The 21,720-nt window shown below is 41.5% G+C and overlaps 1 protein-coding gene across 1 annotated transcript in view; it reads right to left on the reverse strand.

Annotated features, from left to right (window-relative positions):
* Positions 1-595: 595 nt before the first annotated feature.
* Positions 596-21,720, reverse strand: part of LOC133409515 (EGF-containing fibulin-like extracellular matrix protein 2) — a 30,100-nt gene continuing 8,975 nt past the window's right edge. Inside the window, 5 exon segments of the mRNA XM_061689624.1 lie at positions 596-2,790; positions 3,475-3,667; positions 3,751-3,877; positions 6,359-6,478; positions 7,019-7,138. Coding sequence (XP_061545608.1) covers positions 2,629-2,790; positions 3,475-3,667; positions 3,751-3,877; positions 6,359-6,478; positions 7,019-7,138 — 722 coding nt within the window. The 3' untranslated portion in view covers positions 596-2,628.

Raw genomic sequence — 21,720 nt, forward strand, 5'->3', positions numbered from 1 at the left:
AGGACAGGAAACATCATGAAATACTTCCTGTCGTTACGTGTGTGTGTGTCAGCAAGTAGTCCAAAGAAGACCACTTTCCATTTTAACCAAAGTAGGGGCAAATACCAATAAGAGACAATAAAAATGACAGTGGCAGAGCGAGGATTTTTTTTCCTCTGGGGCCAGAAAATTACTGTGGTGGCCACGAAATTAAATCGTTGACCTTGACATAAGTGTAATGAAATATCAAATCATCTTTTCCCATTACTGAATGGAAATGCCATTAAAACATTCACTGCCATTGACGGCTTTAGAAGTCAAATATCCATGTTAACCGGGAAAGCTGGCAGCGAATGAGTTTTAATCTGTTCCAGGCCATAAAAAAGGCCTTTTTAAAATTTTTTTTTTTTTTTTTTTTAACAAGAAAAATAGCACTCTTAAGTATTGTACATTGTGCGGCTCCTTCTGGTGTGCATACCTTGGTCACCTGGGGGCAGTATGAAGTACAACGGTCACAACTGTTTAGCAAGCTGCAGCAATATTCAATTTTAATTTTAAATATATATATAATTGGAATACAACAACTACTACTAATAAAACACATTTAAAGACAATATTCTTTGGAAATCATTTTATTCCACAATATAACTTGTTGCTCTTCCGGGTACAAACATTCGATACAAGATACGTATTTCAAAAAATATATTTTAAATATGAGACCCAAAAATATATATATAGATATAAACAATATACGAAAAGCATGAACGATTTGATTAGTGCTGTGCGTGATGGGGGAATCTTTGCTCCTGTCCCTTTAAGGCACGATGGCTGACGACCAAGTTAGAATAAGTTTTTTTTTGGTTTTGTTTTTTTAAGTCGAGGCTACACACACGTCCTCCATATGTGCTGCATGCGGGATAAAAAGTGTGAGCCGCTACTATGTGACGCGTGAAGCAGCACTGGGTGGAGTTGAGTGACCCACAGGCCGGCTAGCTGGCGTCCACATTTCCTGTTATTGGCGTTGGAAGTGTTAGCGGCGAAAGGTATTAACAGCTCGGCCACATTAAAGACACCCATTGAGGCAGCTTTTTCTCTCTCTGATTTGTTACCTATGGACATGACTTGATGCGTATGAAGCAAGTGACTCGCTGGCTGGCATGAGCTCTCGTCACTGAAGCTTTCTGGGAAATTGAGAAATTGCTAACTCGTGAGCACAACGGTACACAAACGTCTTGATGGCGCAAAAGAACAAATTTAGGAAAATACTGTGCTTCAGGTTTCTTTGTGTATAATTTCTTGGAGGCAGTTTTTAATACATCAACATGGATTTTTAATGAATGGGTAGTTATTTCCTGACATCATAGAATATGATCAAAAATCGAACCACATTTTGCTATCAATATGTAAACTCAAATTAAATCTGGATCTGATCCTGGTGGTGCATTTACGCTAATTTAAACTTAATTTTGAAAATCCCACAGGTGTTTATACCTTGTCAAATAGTATAAAATCTGAATGAAATTGTACATTAATGCAGGCTTGAAACATATGATGTGAAACCCATTTTAATCTTGATCTAGAAAATCCCGCTCAACATGGTCAAGCGTTGGCAGTATAGCTGTCAACAATTGAAGGAAATTGTACACATTCATACAGGCTTGAAACATGTCAAACCTGTGTCAATCTGGATCTGATCCAAATAATCCCATTTAACATGGTCAGGGGTTTATAGTTCTGTCAAATTGTAGTCAATTTGAACAAAACGGGATGCAGGGTTTAAATATATAATGTCGAACCTGTTTTAATCTGCATCCAATCCAGATCATTCCATTCACCTTTGGGGTTTGTCTTTCCGTCAAATCGTATCCAATTTGAACAAAATTGTACATGTTCATACTGGCTTTACACATGATTTCAAATGTATATCAATCTGGATCCCATCCAGGTGATCCCATTTAACAAAGTTAGGTGTTTATATTTTTGTAAAACCATATTTAATCTGGATCTATTCCAGATAACACTATTTAAAATGATCAGGTGTTTATATTTTTGTCAAAATATCAAATTTGAATGACATTGTACATGTCTACGCTGAGTTGATTATATCTGTAAAATGTTGAGATTTCAATGAAATTTGATGTTTTTGCAGGATCAAGGTTTGTAATGACAAACCAGGTTTAATCCGGATCCGCTTCATATTTTCAGATTGCGCAATTTCAATTTAACATGGAGTGTCTTATATCTGTTCAACTCTTAATTGATTTGAATAAAATTGGAAGATTATGCAGGATCAAACCAGGTTTAATTTGGATTTGACTCAGAATGCCCAATTTCAATTTAACATGGAAACCTCCATTTAATATGTAATCGCCTAAAATCAGGCTGTATCGTTTTTTTATCGAAGGATATTGTTACATTTTGTATTCTTAATTCTTATTTGAGCTATTTCCATTCTAGAGGATTGTTAAACCTTGGCGGAGTTTCTTGAACATGGAGCATATCTTGCTTTTTCCCCCTCTTCTTCATCGCCGCCCGGTGGGCACTTACTGTATGCGAGCTCTCCTATTCTATGTATTATAACGTAAAGTATGGGAAATGTACAGTATGCTACGCGGAGACAGACATTGGCTGCGTTCGTACGGTGGATGTTTAGAAGGCGTACGCCCCGACGATGATGGTGAGCCTCAGCAGGGAGCTGGAGCGGTAGTTCATGATCAGGTGGTGCGTGATCATCTCCAGGTCCACCACGTACTCCCTGGGGCCCGACAGAGGCTTGGTGAGCACCAGCATGGCGCTCACGTTGCTGGAACGCTGCGGTAGCAAGGCATCGGTCAATTATGTCAGGAAGACAATCGGAGTTTGACGAACGATTAATCGAATCCTTACTCGAATCCGTATTTCCTCGTAGCAACTTTGGTAGTACTTTGACTTTCAAGATTAATTCATTTGGTGACCAAGTTCGTAAGTCAATTTACTCTGATTGACAATTTACTCTAATTGACACTTACAATATCGAGTACATTTTCCCCATTGAAATGAATTGAAATGCAATTATCTATTTCAGAACCTCCAGAAAATACAAAGTTTTTTTTTATGAAAGTAAAACAGCACTGTCTTGTATAACAAGAATAAAATACAATAAGAGAATGTCACTCACTGGGCCACACCTCTTAAAGACACACCAACACACCACAGCACATCCAACAACTACAGTACTACAGTATGTAAACTAATGACACTTTATATAATTATATTTACTGTCCATTCTCTCTAATTATGTTTTAATACAATAATTTTTTTTTTTTACATAATACAGTGTTGTTCTTTTTTTTAATCAAAAACACGTAACAAAACTAATTGTGGTGTTTTTTGGTGGGCTGGATTAAAAAAGAATGAATCTAATTCTTAAGTCAAGGTACCACTGTATTTTGCCCTAGTATTTTCACACATCATATACACAGAATTTTAAATATCCCAGCGTACTGTACAACTTACCCGGAGGAAGAAGTCCCCCGCCTCATTCCCGGCTTTGATCCGGAAGGTGTTCTGCGTGTTGACGTAGGTGCTGGTGGCTTGGATCTGGAAGATGTCGGCGGGCACGGGCCGCTCGGCCTGGATGCTCATGTACTTGTAGACGATGGACGGCGGCAGGCCTTGGCACTCGGTCTGAGAGCGGCAGATGCAGCGGCTGCAAAAATGCACAACGGTTGCCCGACTTTTACCGAAGGACCAACAACATAGATGCAAAACGAGCGGGTGGCGTTGACGCACTTTTCCGAGGATTGGGTGTAAGGCGCCTCGCAGGGGTTTCTGGGATAACAGCGGAAACCACCGTAATAGTTCCAGCACATCTCATCATCTTGGCAGTTGTGTGTGCCCGTCTCGCACTCGTTCACGTCTGTTCATGCCACAACAAACATGTTAAAATATAGCTACAAGCGGGAACCTTACTGATTTTGGTTACGAACGTGATTGATTGGGATCAGACAGTCGCCTAAGAATGCCTCGTTGTCTGCCATGAGTGCACGCACATCACACCGAGAAAGGCCGCTTCAGAACGCCTCATCACGACATGAAAAAGCCCCACGACGACCGAGTGCAAGCTTCAAGCGGATATATTTTCAAACATGTAGTAATGTGTAGACATAAGAAAGATGCAAGACAAAGTAGCGTCCATTTTTCTTGGTTGTAGAAATGGTGTTTGATTGACAGTTGGGCGTGGCGTGGTTTCAGTGCATTTAGCGTCCGAGAGTGGAGAAAACGACTTGATTTTTCACAGTTTTAAAACCTCATGTTTTCTTGGCGATTGTCAACTACACTCGCCTCTGTAGCGTAGCCAATTTAGGAGATATTGGTTTGCATTTTAAAAGGACATGAACCAACCAGATTTCAAATTAGTCCTCACAAAAACATCAGTACTTTTCCGTCCTTTGACTGGTTTGTTAGAGCAAAGCTGTTCGACATGATTGTGGCGCTGTGAAGCAGTGGATTAAGTCGGGTAAGTTTCCAATGAAGGCTCAGGTACCAAATGCACAGCCCACCGCCAAGGAGTATAGTGAGGGGGGAATCCTGCATGGCTGACGCCAGTTATGCAAAAGGTCATTAGGGGCAGGGCCATGAAAAAAATAGCCCGGTCATAGGTAGCCCAAACCGCAGGTCTATTTGTGGCACAGCGACGTGGATTCATCTCCTCCCTCGCACAAGCGGCAGGATTCATGGGCGCCCCTCGAGAGGCATGCACCTGATCGAGGCAGCGAGGGCAAAAACACAACATCAAATAAATCCACTTCAAAAACTAACACGGTGTGTGTGTGTGTGCGAATTCACCGAGGTGGCTTAGAGCGGAAACACCATGTTGATGTGTTGGTGGCGTGTCGTGCTGCTTGAGAGGGGAGGCCCGGTTCCAATCGTGAGATAGGCATAATAATCGATTCATCGATTGATATGAATTCTGTTGATTGTCTGATTGTGGTAAGAATGTAAAAATGTTACTTAAAACATTACCTGTACAGTTTTACACCAAGGTTTTAATGATGACTATGTTATATTGTAATTGATCAAAATGGATAAACTTAGAAGTTTGTGTTTACCTTTGGTGGTTCGACTATTTATGCAGCATTTGTTATCGGCTTTACATGAACTCCATCTGAAAACAGCCCCTACTTGGGAGAGGTAATAAAGACACTCAATGGCTACAACAGCAGTCCCGAACCACTGGGCCACGTGCTGAAGTGGGATTTTCTGCACCGACGGCAACCAAAACCAAGTTACTTGGGAAGATTGAACATTAGAATCTGAGTATCATTTGTTTTTGACACTTTGGGTGTCACTGTCTCCCGTTACCCCAAGATGGGACCGGATCGCTGAAGAGAAACAAGCGCAGGGCTCCCACTAATTACAACAACTACCTTCCACATAAAGGTGAGTTGTAATTTTAGTCAATACAGTATTATAGTACATAATATTGATTTAGGCGACAGAGTGAACCTAGTTGTGTGCACATACGCCTCGCAGTTCTGAGGTTTTTTAAGCCCCATCACAGCACTAAGACATCTCTGTCCACTGCGACAAATTATATCCGCTTGAACGCACATGCAGGCAAAGTCTCACTCGTAGTTCTACTGGTCCTGAGTGCTGTCTTTGACACAGTCGACCAGGTGATCTTATTACAGAGGTTAGAACACTGAGTGGGAATATCTGGTACTGCTCTAACCTGGTGTAAGTTCTATCTCAAGGACAGAACGTACTTTGTTGAAATCGGTGTGGTGTTCCCCAAGGGTCAATACTGGTACCCATATTGTTCCATCTGTACATGCTTCCTTTAGGCCAGCTAATACACAGCTATAAGGTAGGCTACCGCAACTATGGAGATGATACTCAGATCTACATATCACTGACGGCAGGTGAACATGGGTCTGTGGATTCACTGCATCGAACAGATCAGTGTGTACTGCAAAACAATTTCTTCCAACTAGACTGAAAAACTGAAAGCCCACATAAACAAAGACAAAGTGTTATCAGTCACCTTGAGATTCTCTCTCTAAAACCTAATAAGTTAGAAACCTGGGGGTAATATTGGACTCAGACCTACATTTTTAAATCAATCAATAACATCAGATGATTTTTATCGCTTATAAAAACTGCCAAAATCAAAACAACACTGTCTAAACCTAGTTTAAGTTCTATCTCTATTTAAGTTCTACCGCCTCGTGCCCAAAATCTGCTGGGATAGAATCCAGCACACCTGTGACTCTTGTGCAGATAAGCAGTATGGAAAAGGGACGGATGGAATATTTCTTTACGTGAAACCGATCTGCAGCATAAAAAAGGTTGGGGACCACTGTACCAGAAGACTGATTGGTGGAAGACGTTCCAGTACCTTGACACAACCGGTTGCCCTGCAGCTGGTATCCCTCAGGGCACTCGCACGAGTAACTCCCCGGACTGTTGATGCACTGGTACTGACACATGTAGCTGGAGAAGCTACATTCGTTAATGTCTGCGCAGAAAACAATAACATACATGTCAATGAAGTCATGATACACTACTCACAAATATTTACGGATTCCGAGGTCTGGAGTGAGATTTTTGAATGGACCGAAAATGCGCTATAACCTTTGCACTTAATTTGACATTCTCTCAACGTTTAAATACTAAATGGCCAGATGAATAAGATTGGATGATTGAATTTTTGATGAAACAAGACATGTTGGTAGACAGAGAAACATAAACATTCGGAATGTCAAGACAATGTCCACAGCAGACCAAAGCTACTCCTACAATATTATGTAGGCAAAGAAGTGGATGTCCTTGGAAGTGTATTGGCCTAGTTTGTGGATCAAACACCAGTTCTTGTAGGAGACCAGAAAGCTGTGCAAAACGTACTGAAACATTGAACAGTTGGACAAAGGGTTCAATTAAGTTCACCTGGAATGGTTATAGCGGATTTGAGGTTCATCCTGAAATTTCACCGGAAATATCCAAAAAGTTTTGGGAGTCGTGTATACAGTATATACAGTATGTGATGTATGGCGTTTACCTTGACAGGAGACCAAGTCCGGGGCCAGCTCATGGCCCTGGTCGCACTGGCACAAGAAGGAGCCAATCAGGTTGTAGCAGTGGTGCTGACATGGATTCTGTGTGTCGCATTCGTTGACATCTAACAACATGACGCAATGCGACTTGTTAATAAACACGTTCCGTGTTGATGTGCTACATTAATATATATATAAAAAATATATAATTATATGTATTTTATAAGTATAATGTTGCTATTTTAATAGTTTGCATTCACATAGAAGTTAAGACCACTTTTATCAAATGTATGACCTCTTATTGACTAAATATGACCACTAATAAGTCTTTTGGAAAGTGTGAACAGCGCTTAACTGTTTCAGCATTTTGTTATGTTACATAAAGCATTATTCCAAAAATGCAAAATTCTATACACAACACCCCATAATGACAACCCCCAAAAAAGGTTTTGGGAGATTTGTTTTGAAATTTATTAAAATAAAAAAAGAAAACGAAAAGATCACATGTACCTCCACCACCATTCAAAGGCAATAATAGATTCTAAGTTTTTATTTGATTTATAATTCATTTTTTAAAAGAAATCAATATTACCTGTTTTCAAAGCAGAGTTCCCCGTATTATCTGCCGTTTTGGGGCATTTTGATGTTGCAAAGACCCACCGAATATTGTGCTCTGTGACAATATGAGCATCGAACAAGTAGACTCTCTTTTCTCCAGAAAAAAAGTTTGTTTCTAGCTTTTTCCATTTCCAGCAGTAGAACATGAGTTGGCGACCAAAAAGTGTATAAAAATGTGCGTTTGTTGAATATTTTTTGCTCTTAGGACACGTCCAACCATAAAACAACAAAAGCAAGACTGAGAAAAGACAGAAGATAATCATTTATTGACAGACATACAAATATGAAACGTGGCCTGGAGCACCGCTGATTGAATTGAAAGTGGTGGCGTTCCTCATTCACTCCCTGCACTTCATCACCTTTTCTCCCAATTGCGACACACACTTTCTACTACCTACAGCGACACATACTCTGTTGGAGTGTGAGGTGCCTAAACTTGTCTGACGTCCAACTTGTTGGCTTTTCTCTCCGTCATCGTTGACGTGACAAGCCCAGATTCACAGCCTAATTTGTATCTTCAATTTAAAAGCTGTGTTGACTTCAAAACCAAAGTGATTGCAACTCTGCCATCTACTGGCGTCTGTTGGTCACCACCGTTACGTGGAAGCTCGACTTTCACTGCCAAGCTGGGTGAGGCCCTCTTCCATGGCTACCTGCTGAAAAACATACTTGACGAAAATATCGGTGCCAGTAAACGGTTGAATTCCGGTGGACGAGTCCACGGTAGTGAATAAATTAATCAGCCGTTAACCAGTGAAGGTCTACCTAATAATTTGGCAAATGACATTTCCCAACTCGGTCCACCTGATTTCATCCTGATGTGTGGTCTTATCTCCTGGTTCTTGTAAGCTTCACAACATAAGCGATGATGATTACTATTAACGACTCCTGCGGCCCGCTTGGCCGCGTACCAATGCTGCTTTTACTACTTGGGAACACGCACGCGTGCGCTCGTCCTCTGGGTGACTTACCAACACAGCTGTGGTTGTTGGTGGCCAACTGGTGACCTGCATTGCACTCGCAGTAGTACGAGCCCTGAGTGTTCACACACGTGTGCATGCAGTAGTGGGACAGCGCACACTCGTCTCTGTCTGCAGAGAGGCATGCACGCGCATGCGCGCGCACACACACACACACACACACACACACACACACGCGCACACACAGGCACGACATGAACGGATATCTGAGTATCTCAATACGAATCCATCTGCCTAATATTCTATTCATTTGTGAGGCCACTTTAACGTGGTAAAAAACATAACGCAGTATTAATCCTTGTAACTGTATTTCATCAAATTGGTCTGAAAATGAGTATATATATATATATATATATATATATATTTTTTTTTAGTTCAATGTGACTTTGTTCATCTTCAGTGCCGCATTTGCCCCCTTCTCCAATATTAATTTTTTGGCATAGTTTCTCCACTTTAATTTTTAAGCTCATCAACCAATTGTTAATATCAGACAAAGATAACCCAAGTAAACATAAAATACAGTATATATAAAAAACAAACAAACAAAAAACGTACGACTTTCAAATCTTTCAAACATTTTTACATTTACAGTTGATCCCCACATACTGAGGGTTTGGCACCCACAGATTCAACTATCTGCAATTATATATATATATATATATATATATATATATATATATATATATATATATATATATATATATATATATTTTTTTTTTCCCAGTTACTATTAGCTTTTCTTTTTTGGTAGGAAACCAACCCCAAAACACTTGTTGGTCATTTATCCCTCCTTTTATATATATATATATATATATATATATATATATATATATATATATAAAAAACATTTTTAGAATTTTTTTTTTTTGTGTTAATTATCCACAGATTTTCACTATTCACGGTCTCGCTCAGTCTCTATCTCTTGCGAATTGCAGTGAGTCTACTGTATTTACAATAATTATTTTCGTACCATGTGTTTTTAGACCACGAAATAAATGTGCTTCAAATTAACGGACAAATGGCTTCCACGGACGACCCCACCCCCCCCCCACTCGTATTTAACAACGCATAGTAAGAGTAGTAGTGGCGCATTCGTAAATGCCAAAGACTGACCTACACATTGGTCTCTGTTCCTCTGATAGCCCGCAGGACACTGGCAGCTGTACGAGCCCCTGGTGTTGAAGCAAGTCTGCTCGGGCCCACAAGTGTATCGGCTCCACACACACGCGCACACACACACACACACACACGCGCACGCGCACGCACACACACACACACACACACACACACACCTGTATACTGAAACACATGGCAGACAAAACCATGCAATGTGTCCGTACTAAGCAAGGTGAGGTTTTGGACCGTAAAAACGTTGTGTGTGTGTGTGTGTGTGTGTGTGTGTGTGTGTGTGGGGGGGGGTCACTGCACGGTCACGCAGTGCATGCATCGTAAAGTCACACGGGAAAAGCGGGCGTCATTGTGTATGATATACGGACGCCTTGTTTTCCTCTTTCAATAAACATCCATCGGACTATGTGAACTGGAATTTTTTAAAAAAGTTGTTTGCTTTGTGTCGCAAGACAAAATTGGCAGTCTGAGCTTTAGCTACACCGCCGCTCGAGTAAAGTGAAAAAAAAAATTAAATTGGAGAAATTAAGGTACTGTAATGCCCTCGCATGCGGACAAGGAGAGCCAAAGTTGACACTGCACTTTCAGCCGTTTATTGACCGGGACAAGCCCTCAAACAAGCTGTTGTACGCCATGACTCACGCCCAGACGCTCACACTGAAATAACTGGACAATTACACTCCAGCTGCAGATGTCACTCAGTAGGCCACGCCCCTTAAAACACAGTCAACACACAAATCCAGGGGACAGTGCGGATAGAGACCGGGCCGGACTGCAAATCGCGAAAATCCACGTATAATTGATGCCCATTTTATTACATTGAAAAAAATTATTAATAATTATAACAATTAAACCCCCCAAATTCTTGAATAAGTGGGGATAAAATGCCTGTAAGCATTTTGGGGGTTGGTCCACCTCCCGCCCACCCATAAAAAGTACAGAAAGAAAAATGATAGGGAAAAAAAGTTTTTTATTCGAAAAAAAAAAAATCCACAAATAGGATAATCCGCATTTACATTCTCTTTTATTAGGTTTACGTTTTTCATCCAATACAATGCTACTTTTCTTGCTTGAAAGGATGAATATAGCATTTCAATTCATTTAATTGGAAAAAATGTACTTGTAGACAAGTAAATACTCATAAATCAAGGTACCACTGTAAACACATACACTAAACTGACCAAAACAGACACATTCTTTTTCCAAATATATCACTTCTTCTTGCATATTAGAACTGAATTATATAGTTGCAATAAACCATGCGGCACGTCACATTAAGCACGAACGTAAACAGTCAATCTTTGCCCTATCTGACATAAACATGACAGAAAAAATGATTGTAATCTGTTTTTCTCCTTCAAACTCATGTAATGTATGATTGACCGCCATCTGTTACCTCCCCCCCCCACCCACTCCTCCTCTTCTTTCTAAACGTGTGTGTCTATCTCAACCCCCCTCACACGCACGCCGGCACACACACACACACACACACACACACACACACACGAAGAGCGTCCAAACACGCCCATACACTCTCATCTCAGCAGGCCCACCAGCAGCAGTGCTCCTGGGTGGTCCCATTCCCCCCCCCATGCAGACAGCCATTGGGCATCAGTTTCACAGTATGTCAAGTGAGTTATCCTCAATTCCACACACACAAACACACGCACAAGCTTGCAGAATTGGGAAAGAGGGAGTCGTTATTTTTGTGATTTGGCATGCACGCCGACCAAAAATAGAGCAAAAAAAAAAAAAGATATTTGCAGTGAGTGGAAAAAGCTAAAAATGTGCTCGTCGATTTGAACAATGGGATAAAAAAGAAAAGAGCCAAAATTCTGTCTAAAGCTTGACACAATTGTTCAGAAGCATGTTCTTCATTAGATATTTGTGTATAATTGACTTTTTAATTGTTTGTACACAAGTAGTTGGGTCTCTGGAGTCCCTGCTCGTCCATCAAATGTGAAATTAAACAAACAATTGTACAGTGGAGAAACACGTCGGCAATGTAACAATAATCACACGCATATATTCTTTATCCTCTACGAAGAACAACTAATATTACTGTTGAGGTTACGACGGCTCCTCTGTCTCCACGTATAGCTGTATTATACTGCCCCCGGGTGGCCAAGACACACAGACACAGGTCTTTTTATTGCTGTCGAATGTTGGCCGAACAGTTTGTAAGGGTATAAAAAAAAGAAGGGAACTCCTTCAACTTGTGATACAAGCATAATCTGTCTCCTTTCATTCAAATCCAAGCACACAAGACAAAGCTTTTGAACGTGAGCGTAGGATATGTAAATGCGCCCGTAGCATGTGGCATAGGAGCACCTTGGCTCGGTGACAAGACAAAAGCGTTTAAGCGCGTTAGGCAGACAAAAGCGAGCCTCGTCCAGAAGGGCAACCTGAGAGACGTCAGGTGCAAACCTCATACGGGCACAGACAAGACAGACAAAAAAAGGATGAAAGCAATGTTGTGCCGGGAAATCCACACTCATTGATGTGGCTTGGAAGGTTGGCTGTGAACGACTTCAATAGCATCGCAGTAAAGAAAAGTCACCCCTTACGAAGTAGTCGAAGAGGGAATATGGTATTACTGTAAGAATATGCTCTGTTTGTACTGTATGTGTTGCTGCTCCGTGTGTGTTTAAGTAGCAGTACTGTATGAAGGTACCATAACTACTATGCTCATTTCCGTTAGCCCATCTATGGCGTTTTGCGTTATATGTTAGCATTAAGCTTGGAACACACTGTCAATTTATAAAACCCTTTTTTATGTCTTGGCATCCAACACAGCATGAGAACCTGCACTTGTTACAGTGCCGTATTCGTTCGTATTATTTTAACTTTGATATTGTTTTATTGTTTTTAAATGATGTATGTTCAATCGTCATTATTTTTAATGTTTTTTTTTTTTATGACTAGCACTTTATTTCAGCTGGGGTTGTTTGTAAAGTGTTCTATAAATAAAATTTGGATGAATTGAACATATTGGTGTTTAAATTTAGAATATTTCATTTTCTTTTGTTTTATGTGTCAGTTAACCAGCAAACTTGAACTGGTAGTGACAAATAAACAGCTTGAAGCGAACACGCTTGGCCTCTTATTTGGAGGGAGTCTGCTTTTTATTTCCTTAAAGCAAGGGTGTCCAATTCATTTTAGTTTAGAGGCCATATTCACCCCAATTTGATCACAAGTGGGCCGGACCGGTATATTTGCGGCGTAAAAATCTTATTTCAGCAGAACTGTACGCTTCACTGTGCAAAGGTGGCCTAGCATTTTTATATGAAGTAGGTTTGCTTACGAGATTTTTTCGGGGGAGGGGATGGGGGGATTTTTACCTATCGGGCATGGGTCTGGAACGTATGACCCCTCAAACTGTACGGGTTTGGTAGTGTAACGAAGTGGTGAGGAGGACCACGCAATATTCAAAATGAATGGCAACAAACAGACAGGCGCATTTTAAAGTCGGGGATCAAGTCAGGACCACACCTTCCGGCTGAAGGTATTTGGTGATTCACAGGGACTGGAAATGGCGTGCCTCCTGTCAGCGGCCTCAGACAAACACCAGCGCTTAAAAACTCCTGATGTCACAATGCTGACACGAAGCCACTGAAGCAGAAACAATCTTGAAATGAAAAACAACAACAACAACAACAACAAAAACAAACAATTGCTGTTTTCACCACTTATTCAGATCACTACCTGTTCATCCCAACTGCCTCCCACTTACGGATCAAGTGTGAGCGGTGCATAACAATGAGTGAAGCAGTCCATCTTTGAGGAGCCAAAGTGGGCAGGCCTGACATTTACAGATGACTCTTATTGGATCTTTTTATTGCAGAGCCTGGCAAAAGGACTTTTAACCAAATTCCTGCAGATGCCGGGGGAGGGGGCTATTAGGTGTGGAGGCCTTTATTTGCCCAATGTTGCATTGGAATAATGCAACATACCCGACTCACAAAACGTTTTATGGGCTGAAGTGTAACCTTTCAAGGTTAACTTAATTTGACCTTGTCTCAACTTCTCAATATCCAACTGTTCAATATTTCAGTACTTTTTTACACCACCTCCTGTTTTATCCATGAAAATAACAATACATTTCCAAGTACGACCACTGCTATGTCTTTTGAAGTGTTCAATCTCATTGAATGGCAATGACCTATGGGGTCCCTCAAGGGTCAGTTCTTGGACCCCTCCTGTTCAGCCTGTATATGCGACCCTTGGGTCAAATTCTTCAGAACTTTAATTTTGACTATCCTAGCTAAGCAGATGACACACAGTTGTATCTTGCAGTGTCTCCAGATGACTACAGTTCAATTGAGGTGTTGTGTCACTGTCTAAAACAGATAAATAACTGGATGAGCCAAACGTTTTTTGCAATAAAGAAAAGAGAATTGCTGTTAGTAAATACCTGGAGTCACTCTCTTTAAAAACCAAAGACCAAGTCCGAAACCTTGGTGTTCTGATAGATTCCGACCTGACTTTCAACGGTCACATCAAATCAATTACTAAAACTGACTTCTACCATCTGAAGAACATATCCAGAGTGAAAGTGTCAAGCAGACCAGGAGAAACTCATCCATGCTTTTATCTAGACTTGACTATTGTAATGGTCTTCTGACTGGACTCCCCAAAAAGAACATTAAACAGCTGCAGCTCATTCGGAATGCTGCGACTCGGGTTCTGACCAGAACAAAGAGGTCAGAGCATATTACTCCAATTCTAAAGTCTTTACACTGGCTTCCAGTCAGCTTTAGAATAGATTTGAAAGTTCTGCTACTGGTCGATAAATCACGAAACGGTTTAGGTACTGAATACATGAAAGAAATGCTAATGGCATATAAACCCAGTAGGGCTCTGAGATGGACAGACTCAGGTCAAATAGTGGAGCACAGAGTCCAAAGCAAACATGGTGAAGAAGCATTTAGCTATTATGCTGGACACAAATGGAATAAGTTGCCAACAGAAGTGACGTCAGCCCCAAGTGTGCATGTTTTGAAGTCCAGGATAAAAACTCTTCTTTTTTCTCATGCTTTTTAGAGCATTCCCACTCTTAAAGGATATTTCTTGCCCTGTACGCTGTTTTAATTGTACTTTTATTTTTTTCTCTTTTCAATGCTTTTAATCATGTAAAGCAGATTGAGTTACATTGTATATGAAATGGCCTCTATAGCTAAATTTGCTTTGCTTTGCCCTCCGTGACTCTAAGCTCTCTGAGTTTAGAGCAGCGCAGTCAAAGTCATTTTTGTCGCGGGCCACATTGTAGTTCTTGCTTCTGTTCGATGGCGCTTTTGACTGTGAAACCATATAGCTGCCAACGCCAAATGTGGACTGTAAAAACTCATAAAAATAATTGCTTAAAAATCCACGATAAAGCAGGGAGCACTTGTGCTACATTTAAACTGCATCAGCATTTTCTCATAATTTGTTTCTCTTCAGAACGACACGGAGATGAACTTGAGCACTATTTGGCCTGTCATGATTAAGACAAGAGCTACCCTAAGAAAACCTGGCATACAGAATGTCTTAAAGCCATTTATTATTACATGTGTGTGTGCGTGTGTGTGTGTGTGTGTGTGTGTGTGTGTGTGCGCTGTAAGGCAAAGAAAGCTCTAAATAAAAGCATATGTGCAGCCCGGGAACATCTCACTAACTAACTGCTACTTTGTCGCTGAGCCTTTGATACGCTGCCAGTACTCGTGCGTGTGTGTGTTTGTGCGTTATCCCATACTTGGAGGGCTCGCGGGTCCCGTAAAGCCCCCCTCAACCACAACTTACCGCATGGAGTAAGTCCATATAGTTGACACATAAAACCATTTTTTTTTTTTTTTTAAACTGTAACAAGCCACGAAAAGTGATGATGTGTGAGGTCATCCGCATTTACTTGACACAGCTCTCTTGTTAGCAACACGCTCGAGCGAGGCTTTCCAGGGGACAAGTGGAAGTGGAAAGAATGAGGAGGGAGAGAAAAAAAAAAGGGTGGAGGACGGCTTTTTTTTTTGTTGTTGAAGATTTGAAGTTAGATTTACGGCGTGATGTCAGAGTTTTAAAACTCCCTTCGCTCTATTCGGGATTAATTCTAAAGGCCTCGTGGGAGTTTTGGAGGGGGAGCTCAAAGAATGCGTGTGCATAAGAGTGCATGTGTGTGTGTGTGTGTGTGTGTGTGTGTGTGTGTGTGTGTGTGTGAGCTGTTTGGACACGAAGATGCAGTGCTGGGAAGTAAAGTAAAATTTTTCTAATGACTTTTCACACTCCATTAGCGTAATAGCATAACTGCGTAAGTCATTTTTTTCAACTTACTGTCACAATATCAATAAAAAATACTAATGTGCTTTTAAAAATTTTTTTATTTTTCTTCCTGTTTTCCAAAAATGTTCAAATATGACTTGGACAACTGTGCTATTCGGCGAACAACGTGGAATTTAGGATTATACATTGTTAGCCTAATAGCGTAGTTGCCTATGTCAATATTGAACTTTTTTGGCAAACAAGAAAAAACACAACAAATTTGACAAACATGAAAAGTCGGGGTGCCTCGATTCAGCTTTCGCAGATTATCGTGACCAGGATGACTTAGAATCGACAAAGATGTAAAGAAAAAAAAACAATATTTTAGCTAGCACATTGTGCACAAAATTTAGCCTTAAATTAGGCTAACGTTGGACGGCTTACATATGAAAACAGATAGGCTGCCTGTTCTTTCGTCCTCCATGCTTCGTCAAAATAGTACTTCTTTAGTACATTACTTTTTACACCAGCCTCAGATGACGATACGACGTAAATATACGTAAACAGAAAGTCAGCCGGGGATGAGCTCTTGTTTGATTGAGATCCTGGTGAGAGAAGCAAGATATTCCTCATCCATGCCCTTATTTCAGAGAATTTTCTATTTCAGAGAATTTTCTTTATGTTCTTGTCTCCAGGATTGTGTGATTTTCATTCATGACATGACAGGGCCTGTTGTAATTATCACTTGAGAGCATTTAGTCTTGTTTTCACTGAAGCCATTACGATGGAAAAGCAGGAGGCGATCCAAGGAACAGCTTGGCCTGCATCGCGCTCTCTTTATATATCTGGGATTATTGAATAATTGATTCTTTGCAAAAAGTGCAATGCTCGTGTAAAAATCACATTCATCACTGAGCTAATCTTTTGTACAGTAGCACAGTGTTATTCCTAAAACGTATATTCAATATTATCGTAAGCCACTGTAACATTATGCAGTTTGAACATTAACAATGCACTTTAATATGGGGAATTAAAAAAAAAAAAAAGTACATAAATAATGATTACATTAAAATGTATTGCACATAAAAAGTAAAGACAAATTTTAATAAATAAATGTTTAATAACAAACAGTTCTAAAAGATTAAATGCAAACACACTGAATTTAAACGTTAAATACAAATGAACTGTTGTTAGGCACCGATAATTTTGAGAGTTTTGAGAATATCTGCTTGACTCTGTTTAGTCTGTTTGTTTATTTTGTACGCATATTCTCCTGAAAAGCAGCTTAGACAGCAAAAAAAAAAAAAAAAAAAAAAAAATGGGAGTGTTTCCCTTTCAAAGCAAGCCGGAGCACAAGACAGATAAGAAAATCAAAAGAATCGAAGACATAACTCTTTTTCACATTAGAGCGTGAAATATTTCCCGTGTTGAGAAGGGCGTTTTAGTCACGCTGCAAGCACGGCTCGCTTTGATTTGTGCTCCGCACTCAGGTCAGAAATAATCCCGAGGTGTGCCAGCAACATTCCCTCTTTTGCGCCCGTCACCTGTCCTGCTCCCTGGAAAGGAACGACTGGTACGTCCCAAGTCAAACACCCCCAAAAAGTAGTACAATTTGCAGTTCAAGGAAAAAAATTTTCGGAGAAAAAAAAAGAAGCTATCACTTATTTTCTTAGTAAAAAAAAAAAAAAATCAGCTTGTAAACTTTTTTTTGTGGAATATCTTGTAACATTCTATTTAATCTAGATAGATAGATAGATAGATAGATAGATAGATAGATAGATAGATAGATAGATAGATAGATAGATAGATAGATAGATAGATAGATATATAGATAGATAGATAGATAGATAGATAGATAGATAGATAGATAGATAGATAGATAGATAGATAGATAGATAGATAGATAGATAGATAAATTCTAAAGTTCTGAAACTTCTTATGCTAAACTTATATTTTTGGGAGGAAAAATTTTGTAATATGAAGAGAATAAAGTTGTATTTTTTTAAAGAAAAAAAAGATATATTTACAACGACAAAGATGCACTTTGTTTGGAAAAAGTAGTACAACACTACAGTGAAGTTGTATTTTTTATTTTTCTTGGTAGTCAGTTTAAATTTTTTTTTTTACTTTATTCTCATATCATTTAGCCTTTAGGAAAAGGTGCCTTTATATAAAAAAAATAATAATAAAAAAAATGGTAAATGTTCCCCAAAAAACTTAAGATGGAATTTGTTCTAGAAAAAAAAAAAACATTATTTATAAGGGGATGTCAGATTTATGTGATGATTTGTTTCTGTCATATAAGGGTTTTAACCGGTCCTCATATGTAGATATGGAGTTGTTTAAAATTATACAACATATTCCACATTTGGACCCTCATTAGAGAACCACTGCTTTGTAGGACAGAGAAAAAATAAAAACCTTTTGAATAGTCGAAGCAAAAATTGGATTGAAATGGGAATTAGGCATTGAGATCTGCAGTGTAAATGCAGCTAAAGAGAAGCTCTGAGATTGCAAAAAAAACAAAACAAAACAAAACAAACAAAGCGCTGCATGGAGATTTATAGGCAGTGTGTGTCCCTTTCCCGACATGAGGTCAACGGAAAGATCAGCACACGGTGAGCAGATCAGTGGAGGAAGCAGCTGGTCTCTGGACAGGCACCAACAACAACAGGAGAACAACAGCTTTGTGGACACGTTCACCAAGGACACCGCGCAGAGGTGCCGCTCCCCAAGCAGCCGCCGCTGATGTCAGCAGCAGTGAAAAACATCAAGTACGCAGGTGCTGTGTGCACCGTGGATACGCGCTCATCAAGAAAAAATTCTCCTTCGGGTTATTACCGCGACCGAGCGCAAAAAAAGTGCGAAGGGAAATTTGGAATCATCCCGATGATTGCTAATATCCTATTTTGTCGGATTGCTACCAAATTCGAACCCGAACACAAGACGGACGCATGACGCCGAAATGCGAGAAATCCAGTGTTTCGTCAATGTGTGGGCGGAGCACGCCGGCGAGGTTTGATGACTTGCCAACAAACACCAAGGTCGAATAACTCAGCCAGCCAGTTTGACTGTATTATGCTGCTCCCGGTGGCCAAGTTGTGCACACCAGAAGGAGCAGCAATTAACGAATTATGATGCAAACGCTGTTTAATTCTTTACATTCCATTGAATTATGTTTTTATAAGTACGACACTGCAAACTGCAATTTTCCGAAAGGAAAAACATTTTGGGTGAGTCTGGAATGAATGAATGGCGTTATTATGAATTTGAATGGAGAAACGTGATTTGATTGAAGTTACGAGAAGAAATTAAATTCAACAAAAATTCAAGGAAGGAGAGCCACAGTTGCCGATACATTTTTAGTAAAACGCTAACACACACTCGTCAGGAGCCGCTGTCAGCCACAGCTCACACTCAGACACTCACGCGCAGATTCGCCGATGTCGCGTGCCACCCACCGGGCCCCGCCTCTTAAAGGCACAGATCTAACTCGCGCTACAATATGTACTGGATTTTAGACACATTTAACACTCGCATTATTGTTTTTTGGGTTCAAAAATACCTGCAATGTGTTTCAAGTGTTTTCATTGGGTTAAAATGTTCCCCCCAAAATTATACGGGCTCTCTATGGCAGATTTTCACCTATTGGAACGTATCCCCGTGATGAACTCATCCCTTCAAATAGCAGCAGGCTGTAAAACTCTAAATGGTGAAATTGTGACGGCAGCGTGGTCCTCTGTTCTCTCTCTTTCTCTCTCGCCCTCTCTTTCTCTCTCTCTCGCTTTCCCTGTGCTCCTTCTCCCGCCTGCATTCCTCCTTCCTGCAGATCGATGTGATGCTTATCTGTCAAGGTGGTGAGTAATTTTTACCATCACAAAAAGACAGGGGCAAACGGAAAAAAAACAAGCCGCGCTGACATTCCAGAGATATTCCTCCCATTGCACGCTCACAGAAAAATGTTAGCGCATTCGGAAAGAAAATGAAAAAAAAAAACCAAACCAAAAAAGTGTTCAGGTTCCCCCTGTCACACAGCGGGGATTAGCGGCACTAATATTTGAGAAACATTTCCATCACGACAGGTGGAGATGTCGCTGAAGTTCGCCAGGCATGCGGGCGTTAACGTGCCCGTCGTGACCTCAGCCAAAGCAGACGGGTAAACAGGAGGGGCAAGTCCGTTCTTGCCCCACGCTGCAGCGCATGAGTGTCTAATTTCGGGGATACAAATACAGTGGTATTTTTTTTCAATAAAGACAAACAGCACTGTGTTGTATATTTAAAAAAAAAAAAAAAAAAAAGAGACCCCTCCTTGAGCTGTCACCTTATCATAGTGGAGGGGTTTGTGTGTCCCAATGATCCTAGGAGCTAAGTTTTCTGGGGGACACCCTCGGTCGCAGTTCGATGATCGACTTTGTGGTCGTGTCATCGGACTTGCAGCCGCATGTCTTGGACACTCGGGTGAAGAGAGGGGCGGAGCTGTCAAATGACCACCACCTGGTGGTGAGTTGGCTACGAAGGTGGGGGGAGATGCCGGACCGGCGTGGCAGGCCCAAACGTATTCTGAGGGTCTGCTGGGAACATCTGGCAGAATCCCCTGTCTATTCAGGTGTGCTGGAGAGGAGGGTCCGTCGGGAAGTCGAATCTCAGATTCAGGAGGAGCAGTGTGGTTTTCGTCCTGGCCGTGGAACAGTGGACCGGCTCTACACCCTGGGCAGGGTCCTCGAGGGTGCATGGGAGTTCACCCAACCAGTCTACATGTGTTTTATGCACTTGGAGAAGGCGTTCGACCGTGCCCCTCGTGGAGTCCTGTGGGGGGTGCTTCGGGAGTATGGGGTACTGAACCCCCTGATACGGGCTGTTTGGTCGCTGAACGACCGGTGTCAGAGCTTGGTCCGCATTGCCGGCAGTAAGTCGGACCCGTTTCCGGTGAGGCTTGGACTCCGCCAAGGCGTAGAGGGGGTCCGGTTGGTGGCCTCAGAATTGCATCTCTGCTTTTTGCAGACGATGTGGTTCTGTCGGCTTCATCAAGCCGTGAGCTCCAACTCTCACTGGAGCGGTTCGCAGCCGAGTGTGAAGCGGCTGGGATGAGAATCAGCACCTCCAAATCTGAGACCGTGGTCCTCAGTCGGAAAAGGGTGGAGTGCCCTCTCCGGGTCGGGGATGAGATCCTGCCCCAAGTGGAGGAGTTCAAGTATCTTGGGGTCTTGTTCACGAGTGAGGGAAGAATGGAACGGGAGATCGACAGGCGGATCGGTGCAGCGTCTGCAGTGATGCGGACTTTGTATCGGTCCGTTTTGGTCAAGAAGGAGCTAAGCCGAAAGGCGAAGCTCTCGATTTATCGGTCGATCTACGTTCCTACCCTCATCTATGGTCACGAGCTGTGGGTCGTGACCGAAAGAACAAGATCCCGGATACAAGCGGCCGAAAGGATTTTCGTCCGCAGGGTGTCCGGGCTCTCCCTTAAGGATAGGGTGAGAATACTCGGTCATCCGGGAGTATCTCAGAGTAGAGCCGCTGCTCCTCCACATCGAGAGTAGCCAGATGAGATGGCTGGGGCATCTGATTCGGATGCCTCCCGGACGCCTTCCGGGCACGTCCCACCGAGAGGAGACCCCGGGGACGTCCCAGGACACGCTGGAGAGACTACATCCTTCGGCTGGACTGGGAACGCCTCGGGATCCCCTGGGAAGAGCTGGATGAAGTGGCAGGGGAGAGGGAAGTCTGGGCGTCCCTGCTAAAGCTACTGCCCC

Source organism: Phycodurus eques, chromosome 11 (assembly GCF_024500275.1).
Source record: "Phycodurus eques isolate BA_2022a chromosome 11, UOR_Pequ_1.1, whole genome shotgun sequence".
Classification (NCBI taxonomy): Eukaryota; Metazoa; Chordata; class Actinopteri; order Syngnathiformes; family Syngnathidae; genus Phycodurus; species Phycodurus eques.